This window comes from Mastigoproctus giganteus, chromosome 2 (assembly GCF_048544385.1).
Source record: "Mastigoproctus giganteus isolate SK-2022 chromosome 2, ASM4854438v1, whole genome shotgun sequence".
Lineage (NCBI taxonomy): Eukaryota > Metazoa > Arthropoda > Arachnida > Uropygi > Thelyphonidae > Mastigoproctus > Mastigoproctus giganteus.
Window position 1 is genome coordinate 115,436,453 of NC_143576.1, and position 12,580 is coordinate 115,449,032.

At 40.0% G+C, this 12,580-nt stretch overlaps 1 protein-coding gene across 3 annotated transcripts in view; it reads left to right on the top strand.

Annotated features, from left to right (window-relative positions):
- LOC150089507 (Golgi-associated plant pathogenesis-related protein 1-like) overlaps positions 1–12,580 on the top strand; it is a 40,936-nt gene that overhangs the window by 11,145 nt on the left and 17,211 nt on the right. For 2 of the 3 annotated variants that reach the window (XM_090389526.1, XM_090389527.1), the window contains exon 4: positions 4,338–4,626. The exons of the other annotated variant lie outside the window; for it this stretch is intronic. In XM_090389526.1, the coding sequence (XP_090245652.1) occupies positions 4,338–4,594 (257 nt within the window). In that variant the 3' untranslated portion in view covers positions 4,595–4,626. Of the gene's footprint in view, positions 1–4,337; positions 4,627–12,580 lie in introns of those variants that run through there. 3 annotated transcript variants of the gene reach the window in all.

Sequence of the window (12,580 nt, forward strand, 5' to 3'; positions counted from 1 at the left end):
CCTGCCTCCCTACAATACAAGATCCTGACCAGCTGCATAACCAGGAAGAGATCAGACCACTTGGAGAGCCAGAACATAATGGCCGAACAGCAGAAAGGATGCATGCGGCTGAGCAAAGGATGCAAGGAGCAATTAACCATAGATGCCGCAGTTATGGAGCAAGCATACAAGAAGCGCCGCAACAAGTACTCAGCCTACATCGATTACCGCAAGGCTTTCGACTCCGTGCCTCATAGCTGGCTAATACAGGCGCTGAACATCTACAAGTCAATCCGATAGTGACAAACTTCCTAGGAGAAACTATGGCGAAATAGAGTACCACCATTAAGGTCGAAAACATCACAACCAGGCCAATCCCCATCAGGAGAGGAATCTTTCAGGGAGATGCCCTGAGCCCATTATGGTTCTGTCTAGCACTTAACCCGCTATCTACCATGCTCAACAGTAGCAAGTACGGATATAACCTCAAAGGAAGGAAGAACCTGTACACCCTCACCCACCTGGTGTACATGGATGACATTAAGCTCTACGCGGGAACCGAGAAGCACCTTCAGCAACTACTCCAAATCACCGAAGAATTCAGCAATGATATTAGGATGGAATTTGATCTAGACAAGTGCAAGACCTACGGATTGCGCCAGGGAAAATTAGTCAACCGAAACTACCAGCTGCAGAGTGGTAAATAAATCGAAGCCATGGCAGAGGAAGAGGCCTACAAATATTTGGGTGTGATGCAGGCTCAGCAGTTACAGCACAAAGAAATTAAGGCCTGCCTGACCGAAAAATATCATCAGAGACTCAGACGTCTGCTGAAAGCAAAGCTGAACAGAGGGAACACAGTTAAAGCCATAAACACCTATGCAGTCCCAGTGCTAACGTACTCCTTCGGGGTCTTATATTGGACTAACACCTAGCTGGAGGATATCATGAGAAAGACAAGGACAATGATGACCAAGAGCAGCCAACAACACCCGAAATCTGCAGTAGAGAGACTGACAATTGCCCGGGAAGAAGGAGGAAGGGGCCTGATAGACCTCACTGAGCAAGAGAAGACAGCAATATTTAACCTGAAGGATTACTTCCAGAAACACACAGTAGCACTCCAGCAGGCCATAAGGAAGATAGACAAGAGGTATAGCCACACTCAACCTAAGCAAGGAGCCCCTCCCCCCAACCAGGAAGTACAAACGAAGCTAGAAAGATGGGCAGAGAAGGCACTCCATGGCAGACACTACAATGATCTCTATCAAGATCACATAGATAAAATTGCTTCCAATGCATGGCCCACGTGCTGGACGCTCTTTCCCGAGACTGGAGGAATCATGCTCGCCATCCAAGACCAGGTAATCAACACCAAGAACTATAGAAAATACATCGCTAAGGAGCTGGAACGAGTACAGAGAAGGGCAACAAGATTAGTGAATGGAACAAAGGGGTGCTCTTACGAAGAAAGGCTTAAGTTTTGCAAATTACAGTGTCTGGAGACTAGGCACCAGCGAGGTGATCTGATAGAGGTGTATAAGGCCTTGAATGGTTTGAGCATGCTCAATGGTGATGGGATTCTTCCTCTCACTCAGAATAATCACCTGAGAGGGCATAAATTCAAATTGAGGAAAGACAGATGTAGGATAGACGTGCGGAAATTTGCCTTTAGTCAGCGGGTGGTTGGTTGGTGGAACAGACTTCCATCCCTTGTCGTGGAGGTTGATAGCCTGAATAAGTTTAAGGCTCAGCTGGACAGGTATTTTGAACGAACAGAGGGGTGAAGTGGAAGTGTTTTTTTTTTTTTTGGCTGATGCTGCATAAGCTTGCTTTCTTGCATCATATGGCTCTACTAATGCTAATGCTAAAATGCTAACCCAGAGTGTCCGATGACACATATCGACAATGCCACCTGGCCTCAGAAACGATCCAACACATCGCTGCGGAATGCAAGGTGATCACCCAGACTGAGTACACTCACAGACACGACCAGGTAGCCAGGATAATACATCAGAAGCTAGCAAGGAAATACCAGTTGGTCGAAGAAAGTGTACCGTACTACAAGTACGAACCCCAGGCAGTACTAGAGACCCCAACCCACAAACTGTACTGGGACCGCGCCATAATAACGGATAGGACAATCCCGCACAGCAGACCGGACATAACCCTTGTGGACAAGAAGGAAAAGGCTACCTATATGATTGACATAGCGGTACCCAACACTAGCAACCTGCAGAAAACCCATGGAGAAAAAATCAGGAAGTACACGAACCTAAGACAGGAGATCAAAGAGATGTGGCATATGCAACAAGTACCGACCATCCCGATCATCGTTTCAACCACAGGTATGGTGCCAAAGAATCTACATAATAGCCTAGCAGCAATAGGTCTCCCAGCGAACACCTACAAGGAACTCCAGAAAGTCGCAATCCTGAACACCTGTAGGATAGTCACAGAGTTCCTCGACCAACAGTAACACCAGACATAACAACAACAACCCTGTGTACTTGGTAGCAATACCCGTCACGAGGTGGAACCCCCAATCAGGGATAAATAATATAAGAGAATCAATAATAATAACAAAAATAATAATATAGCTGGAGGTCATAATGAAGGCTTAAGAATTTTTTTGGTTTCTATTTCAGTACATAAGGAAGCATATTTAGAATGTTGAAGACTGAACTGAATAACATCAGTATTTAATAACGGGAAAGATAATTTATGATAACATCCGCATTTGCACACAATCACAGGCACAATCACATGTAAAGTGACTGACAGTGCCTGTCAGTCACTTTTTCTCGGGGGAGGGGGATTTGGATGTTAAAAAGTATAAAATGTAAAAAGTAATGTCTAAAATCGGGAGGGCGGAAAATGCCTCTGTCTCATTTCCCGCCCTTCAGATCTGAAAATAAGAAAATAAATACGTTATTTGCTCTTGTCATAGTTTTTTTTTTTTTTTTTTTTTGCTTGAGTTATGCATGTTTCAAATTTTGTGTTATGCGCATCACATAAAAAGATATTAACGTAGTACATCGCACGAGAAGGTATCAAAAAGTTTTTACCCTGACATTCTCCTGTGTTTTCTGAAAATTAAATTATGTTTATTGACTTGTTTATCTAGTAATATATATGCCAGAAGTTTCATTGCTCTAATTCTAATGTTTCTTTTGTTACAGAGCGGAATGGTTGACAGAATGTCATCATATATAAAGTTGAATATCGATCCATTATCAATTCCTGTTTTTACAAGGCAAACAATCAAAGACTATCTACGAAGAGGTGTCTATATATATATATGTATATATCTGTCCATCGTATCACGTTGTAAAACATTGGTGGAGACAGTTCAAGGGAGGCCGGGAGAGCATCCATGATAAGGAAAGAAGTAGGTGACCATCCACATCTCACACTACCGAATTCGTGGAGAAAACTGAACAGCTGATCCTCAATGACAGCCAGATAACATTAAACAGATAGTTGTTGAGACTGGAATAAGCTATGGATCAGCGGAGAGCATAATTCACAATGATTTGAACATTAATTAGGTCTCGGCACGGTGAATTCTTCTCTTGCTGAAGTCCCAGAAAGAAAAAAAAGCAGCCTTGATCTGCTGAATTGATTGCCATGTATGGTAGCGATCCTGAGCTGTTTAGCTTCTGATTAGTGACTATGGATGGATACATCACTTTGACCAAGAAACAAAACAGGTTTCAAAACAATGGAAAAATTCATCATCCCCAACTCCCAAAAAGGCCAGAGTGAAACAGGGAAGGCGTTGCTGTCAATTTTCTGGAATCAGATGGACATTATTCTCACAGATTTCCTGGAGAATGCTACCACCATCAATGCACATTACTACAGCAACTTGCGGTAATTAAGGAAAAGCAACAAGGAATGCTCAGCAAAGGTGCGATGTTGCTTCATGACAACAAGCAAACCAAACACTGCTGTTGCAACCACTGATCTTGCCTGGAATTAAGAACTTCATATCTTGCTACACCCGCCTTATTCCCCTGCCTTACCACCTTCTGGGTGTTTCCTCTTTCCACAGCTGAAATGATTTTTGCTTGGAAAGCATTTTTGACAATGCAGAGGTAATTTCCGCGACTGAAGCATGGTTTCGAGAGCAAAATGAAGCTTTCTACAAAAATGGCTTAAGGAAGTGCCACAAAAGATGGAAGAAATGTGTCGCTTTGGGTGGTGACTACATAGAGGAGTAATATGTTCCATATTTCATCCTCCTAGGACAGGTAGAACATGGTCAGTGAAAAACTTTTGATACCCTCTCGTATGGTTTATTAAAATTTCAGCACAATTTTCATTCTTTCATAATTTAATTAATTTACTTTCAGCGTCTTTCCATTTTACACAAATATTGTGGAAATCTACAACAGAGATTGGTATAGGATTAGCACTTTCATCAGACAGCAAACAGGTATATGTGGTGTTTTCTTACTGTCCTCCAGGAAACAACAACATGCCTGGGGAATTTGAAAAAAATGTGCCTTTACGATCAACAAGATCAAGTCCCAGTGGCAGAACCGGAAGTGACATTCGAAGAAGACTTTCCAGTCGAAATTCAGGAGATTTCACATCGGCAATGATATAAAAATATTTGATTTTTGTATTATAAGAATCGCTATAATTTATACTGATGTTAATGATGGTATCTTTAAGGATTAATTTAATGTTTAAACGCTAAGTACTAAGTATTCTGACTAAAAAATGAATAGCAAACGCTTAAAAAACGGTCCTCATCTTGTATAAATCTACAATAAATTTATTGCTAAATGGGGGCTAAATTTAGGTTGGAAGAAGCATTAAAAAGAACTAAGGCGGAGAATGGGGTGAAAATATTTTAAACAGATTTTAAAATGAGCGCAAGGAAGTAAAAGTGCAGATCTCCAATCCTTGGTTGTCATAAAAGAGGTTAAAGGACGCGAATGAAAAAATGAAAAAAAGAGAAGACAGGTGGTGCCAATAGTCGTTACGAGGGACTTTCGTTGAATAAACCGTCATCAGTTGGCAAATGGGAGAGAAGTGAGCGCGTGTTGTATTTAAAGTTCATCTATACTCTCGTGATGCTCTTTTTGACACGTGGGAACTTTAGCCGCAAGAGGTTCCAAGAGGTTTCAATATTATTAACTCTAAATTACCTTCAACCTCTCACCGGCTTGGAACCTCTCGCGGCTAAAGTTCCCACGTGTCAAAAAGAGCATCACGAGAGTATAGATAAACTTTAAATACAACACGCGCTCACTGCTCGCCCATTTGCCAACTGGTGACGGTTTATCCCTCGTAACGACTATTGGCACCACCGATCTTCTCTTTTTTTCTTTTTTTCATTCGCATCCTTCCTTTAACCTCTTTATGACAACCAAGGATTGAAGATCTGCACTTCTACTTCCTTGCGCTCATTTTAAAATCTGTTTAAAATATTTTCACCGCATTCTCCACCTTAGTTCTTTTTAATGCTTCTTCCAACCTAAATTTAGCCACCATCTACCAATAAATTTATTGCAGATTTATACAAGGTGAGTACCGTTTTTTAAGCATTTGCTATTCATTTTTTAGATTTATCACGGTATTATAAGATTACTATAATTTCACTATTGTACTGAGTATTCACAACTGTGACTAATAATGAACGGAATAACTTCAATTCAATTCCTTAAAGAGCAAGAGCCGTAGTGAATTGAGGTTATTTCATTCTTAATTAGTTATTGTTTTTTTTAATGTGACAAAACTTTTAAAGATATTTTAAAACATTCTAAATACATGTATACCTAGTAGGCAGTTTCAAATTCATAGTGAAGGAAGATAATACAAGAAACAGCACCGTATTCAGCAGACACGAGCTTGAACCCGTGTCACGTGTACTTATGCAACAGCACGCCTGACCACTCAGCTACGGCGGCCACATAGTGAAGGAAAAAAGTATTTTGTTTACCTTATATGAAACTAATTTTTTCGTAATCAAGGCTTATTAGGCCTAATTAAGGCGCAAAATCAGTACTATTTCCATTTTTGTATTTACATATTAGAAAATAAAAACTAAGAAATACAGGCATTCAATTCTTCTAAAGTTTCACAACAAATACTAGTGAAATTTTAAATACCTATTTTTACAGACATAATATACACCCAGGATTTCGAAGGTGAATTTTGTGAAAAATATTTTATTGCATGCATCTCAAATGCAAATTCAGATGCATAATAAACAAAACACCCGTGTAGAACGAATTTTTTTGGTCATAGAATCCCAAAAATTCATCCTGATATTATGAACGGAACTTACACTTTCAAAGTGATCACATTTCATTAAAGATTTGGGGTAGAAGTACGAATTTAGTTTTTTATTTGTATTTATTATTATTATTTTTTTATTTTATTTTTATTATTTTTATTTTTTTTTTTTTTTTGATGGAGGGAAGGAATAAGAACGACTTCTGGTGAGACATTCACAAGGCTTCAATTCGGGAATGCTAAGCAAAAATACATATTCTCATCTAAAAATACCTGTTTCACTGCATGCATCCAGTATACTTCGGATCAAGATACTGAATAACTTAAGATTTTAGACACATTTCCCAAGAAAAAATAAAGTGCATTTTATGGTCTAGAAATTGTGCTGAACATTTAGAACAAGCTTTCATGATTCCAACATTCAAAAAAAAAAAAAAAAGCTGAGTATAATTAAAGTTTGCATGATTCGATAAAATTTAACTCTCCACAAAGCTTCAATTCATTTTCCATGGCCTCTACGATGGGCTGAAGGCATTTCACAAGAATGCCAGGCCATGAAAACTTCATCGTATACACAGGTTGGCAGGATTGCTAGGCATATGATGCAAGAAAGCAAACTTATACATCAGCCCAAAAAAAAAAAAAAAAAAAACACTTGCCATTTCTCCCATCCATTTGCTCTAAAAGTTTGTCCAGTTCTTCCTTGAATTTATTTAAGCTATCCGCTTGCACAACAGATTGAAGTTTGTTCCAGCAATCAACTTACCCAATGTCCAATTTCCACACATCTATTCTACAATTGTCTTTCCTCAATTTTAGTTTATGCCCCCATCAGGTTCATAACCAGAGCAAGATTGAGCCTGCTCAAACCATTAAAAGCCTTATACACCTCAAATAGACCACTTCGCAGGTTCCTAATCTCCAGATGAATGCAGTTTGCAGCACTTCAGCCTTTCTTGGTAAGAGCACCCCTTTGTTCCCCCTCACCCATCTTGTTGCACTGCTCTGTACTCGCAACTCTACATCCTTCCTAAAAATGAGGCCTCCAGACCTGTATGCAGTACTCAAGGTGTGGCCTAACCATTGCCTTACACAAAGAGATAATCACCTCCTTGTCCCTACTAGCAAAATTCCTGTGTAACATTGACAAGAACCCACCACCACCACCTGCTCTGGCAGCCTATTTGCACTGCTCAGAAAACTTTATATCTGACTGTACAATTATCCCCAGGTATTTTTCATTCTCACAACCCTGAGTGTAGTACCACACAGTTGGGCCGTTACTCTGTGGTTACTGCTCCCCATATGCAGTTCTTTGCACTTGTCAAAGTTAAACTTCATTTGCCACTTCTCAGCCCAAATTTTCTACATCCTGTCACAGTAGCATACTGTCATTAACAACCCTGCCACCTTTGTATCATCTACAAACTTCAACATTAAGTCTGATGCACCTTCATCAATATTATACATAAATATACAAAACAACAATAGACGCAACACCGAACCCTGGGGTACGCTAAATAACATTAGTACACGAAGAGCAGTGTCCATTGATTACCCCTGTCTTCTCCCACTCAACCACCCTTTTATCCATTGTAGCAACTTGCCTTAATACCATACTGCATCCAATTTGTACAGTAGTCTTCCATTTGCAACAGTATCAAAAGCTTGTCTGAAATCCAAGTATATATCAAAATTATTTTTTGCAACCAGTTGCTTCATGACCACATCAGAGTATCCAATCAAATTGATCAGACAAGACTTCCCCTTAACAAACCCACATCAGAATTAACCAGTGACTCCATTATTTTCCTCAGAAAAAAAGTTAAACTAACAGGGCTGTATTTACTTGTGTCACCCTTTGATCTCTTTGTGAAATGGGGATACATTTGCAGAACTCCAGTCAGTGGGGACTTCCCCTGAGTCCAAGGATGGTCTTATAATTATTGCTCAGGGTTTGCTAACTTCCATTGCTGCCTCCTTTTAATAAAACTGGATAGATCACATCCATCTCAGGTGCCTTTCTTACTTTTAACTTCAACCAACTTCTCCTACACTTTACTCTGTTATTAGTAATTTAGCTGCCTGTTAGAGTTTATAAGCTTCTGTCCTCCACTTCCCTACAGAATTCCTCATATGTGAATATCCAGTGGCGGACAAAAACACTATCACTTTAAAAAAGTAACATTTGTAGTGAAACGTACAAGATATTCTTTGTTTAGTCATTTTGTTTGTCGCAAAGCAAAGGTATTGCATCAGATAATGCTTCTATTGAATTAGACATTAATTGCAAGGCATTGCATCAGTCATTTGTATAAATGCGGCATTGGATGGGTATACAGGCTCATTAGTATCCTGTTTTGCGGAGGTGTAAGCACGACTCCATATGTTCAGTTAACACCAAGAAAAAAGTGTAGCTCTTGTCTGTCCCTGAAAGGGTTTTCTACACATGCTACCACTGATAAAATAGGCTGCCACCAGTCAACAGTATCCCGCATGCTGAAATTAAAGAGTGAAACCAGTGATATGAAGAGAAGACCAGGATCAGGCCATAAGAGAGTGACTACGCCTTCCCAAGATCGATATTTGAAACGGTTATGCCTTCATAATCGCCATGCTAGTGCTCCTGATTTAAAACTGGACTTTGAGATGGCCTCTGGTGTTGAAACAAGTGGAAGATATTTATGGCAATTAGGCATATCAAGTGGAGTCTTTTTATTAGATTTCATTAACAGAAATATACATCACATGGCCATCTCAAAGTCCAGTATCTTATGAGCTGGATCATAAGCGGTCAAACCATCGATATCAAGTGGATCATCTGATTCATCCCCTTGATTCTAAGTTTATATAAGTAAAGAAGTTTTTGCTGTTTTTCTTTACATCCTTTGCCAAAAATTTCTCATAATCTGCCTTCACTTGCCTATCCTCCTTTACTTGATTACGGACTAGCTATATCTACCATACACTTCTGTCACCTGATATACATCCCATGCATTTTTCTTCTCTTCCACGAGTCTCATCAGTTCATCGGATATTCATTTAGGTCTAAAACTTAAACAGTATTTCTTAGTTGGTATAAAAAGCCTAGTAACTTCCAAGATTTCCTTATTTCCTTGAATGGTTACCATTTAGAATTTTCTGCTGGTAACATCACCAGTTGGTCCCACTGTATAGAATTTAAAAACTATGTGAAACCGCTGTAGTCACCTTTACAAAACCAAAATCCCTTCCCTTACCCAATTGTAGTTACATCTTTAAGTAACCCCTACATCAGTACACTGTTATCACTGCCACCTAGGGGTTCCTTTATCAGCAAATTCTTAATTCATGAATAATCACTGCTGATAATCAGACTCACTCTGGTGTCCTCTCAACCATGCTGCTGTAGAAAGCAATCATCCAATAAATCCACAAAAGTCTTGCTGTGGATGAGTGACCAGTTCAAGTTTCAGTCAATATCTGGTAAGTCTCCCTTTAAAAGACATTCTGATTTACTGGCCCACTATTTCTCTGTATAACTGTTCATTATACTCATCAGAGCCATTGTGCCTATAACACATTCCTACTCATTTTTGCTTTCCCACTGTTTATGTCATACCAAACTGTCCACCTATGTAAACTGGATGCACTTCCCTAGGTTTTGTTTCTTAACTAACAGTATAACCTCTCTTCCTTCCTATCCTTTCTGAACACATTGTACTCGCCAAATTCCAATTCTGCACTGCTTTTATCTCTGTGACACCACGTCTCTGATATTCCAACAATATCCACCTTTGATTTCTTGACCAGCACTTTAAATTCATCTTTAAATTTATTTACTATACACCTAGCATTGGTGTACATGTAAGTATACACACCACTGTTTTTACTCTTAGTTTAACTCTGACAAATGCAAATAACCGCATATGGGTAACTTGCCCCAGAGTAACGTCCCAACTCTGTGGTATTACACTCAGGGTAGTAGAGAATGAAAAATACCTGGGGAGAATTGTGCAGTCAGATATGAAGTTTTCTGAGCAGTGCAGACAGGCTGCAAGAGCAGGCCATGGGTTCTTGTCAATGTTATACAGGAATTTTGCTAGTAGGGATAAAGAGGTGATTATCCTTTTTGTACAAGACAATGGTCAGGTCACACCTCGGGCACTGCATACAGGTCTGGAGGCCTCATTTTAGGAAAGATGTAGAGCTGCTGGAACAAGTACAGAGAAATGCAATGTAATTGGTGAAGGGAACAAACGGGGTGCTCCTACCAAGAGAAGCTTCAGTACTGCAAATTGCAGCATCTCGAGACTAGTACCTGCTAGGTGATCTGATTGAGCCGTTTAAGGCTTTGAATGGTTTGAGCAAGCTCAATACTGATGAGATTCTTCTTGCTCAGATTATGCACTTCAGTGAGCATAAATTCAAATTAAGGAAAGTCAGTTGCAGAATAGATGTGCCAAAATATGCCTTTACCCAGCAAGTGTTTTGTTACAAGAACAAACTTCCATCTGTCAATAGTAGAAGTTGATAGCTTAAATAAATCCAAGGAAGAACTACACACAATTTTGGACAGAATGGGTAGGTGAAATGGGAAGGGCTTTTTTTTTTATTTTGGCTGATGCTATATGTTTGCTTTCTTACATCATATGCCACTACTAATGATAATGCTAATTTCCTTCGACTGGATGATGACAGATTCCTGCTGCAAGCAGTGCATTCCATACATGTTCGACTGGGTTGAGATCCAGTGACCTGAGCAGGCCAAAGCAAAACAGTAGGTACACTCATGTTTTGGGAACCATTTCTGAATGATCCATGCCTTAATATTAGTATTAAAATAATATAAGGATGCAAGGAAGTGAATTTATTTTGTATCTGCCTTAAAAAAAACTCTCTCATGCTCCCATAATCAAAAAGTGCCCGATTCTTTCACGAATTTTGCTGAATTTATGCTTCACCCACCTTTGCATTTTATATTTTGCTCTTTTAAAGGAGAATTTGCTGAGTTTCCAAAATTTCATTAAAATTTGAGTAAAATCTGGCAATTATTATTTTTTTTTCATACATATCAACACAGGCTATCTATATATTGCAGCTGAAGCACTGGATATTATGTTTGTTGCCATGCACTGGTTGGAGGAATGAATGGTTAAGGTGGTGCATGCACAGAAACAAAATATTCTCAGTTCACCCATAAATGTCATTGCATTTTGCTGTTATTTACATATATATAACATGAATTATTACTATTTGCTAGTTTACCTGAAATGTAACACATTGTGCACACTAACTTAAACATACACTGATGAGCCAAAACATTATGACCAGTGAGTCATTATGCAAATCGAAGCAACTGCAGGTGAACTACAGCACGTGCAAGGGTTGAGACATAGTATAAAAATCACCTGATGCTGAGCTCCATTAATCAGTATTATTCTTGTTCTTCAGATGGGAAAGGCAGTGGACTTAAGCGAGTTTGACAAAGGCCAAATTGTAATTGCCAGATGACTGGGTCAGAGCATACGTAAAACAGCACAGCTGGTGGGGTACTCACAGTCAGCCGTGGTTGGTAACTTCCGAAAGTGGTCTGAGGAGGGGGAACCCATGAACCGCCGGCAAGGTGTTGGGCGATCACAAGCTCATTGATGCTTGAGGTGAGCGAAGGCTCTCCCGGATGATACTTAGCAACAGAAGGGCGACTGTGGTGCAACTCGCCAGTAATTAGAATGCTGGTGACAGGAGTAATGTGTCACAACACGCAGTACATCGAACCTTGCTGAAAATGGAGCAGCGTGGCCACAGGTCGCTCCGAGTACCAATGCTAACCACGGTTCACTGGCGACAACACCTACAATGGGCACACAAGCATCAAAACTGGACCTTGAGTGATTGGAAGGTCATCTGGTCCGATTAATCAAGTTTCGTGTTGCACTATGTGGACTGCCGGGTACGTGTGTGTCATTTACCTGGGGAAGTGATATCATGCTTTGGTTGATGTTCTGCTGGGATACCCTGGTCCAGTCAACCATGTGCCAGGCACTGACATCTACCACCAACCTAAACATCATTGCTGACCAGGTACACCCTTTTGTGGCAACGGTCTTCCCCTCTGGTGGTGCCATCTTTCAGCAGAATAATGAATAATGCACCATGCCACACCACCTGGATTGTTTGAGACTGGTTCGCAGAACATGAGGAAGACTTCCAGGTACTGCCCTGCCCTCCAAATTCCGCAGACATCAATCCCATCGAGCATCTATGGTTTGTGTTTGAACAGCAACTCTGATCTGCAGCATCTTATCCACAGACCTTACAGGAGTTAAAGGATCTGCTGGTAACACGTTGGTACCAGATACCACAAGAC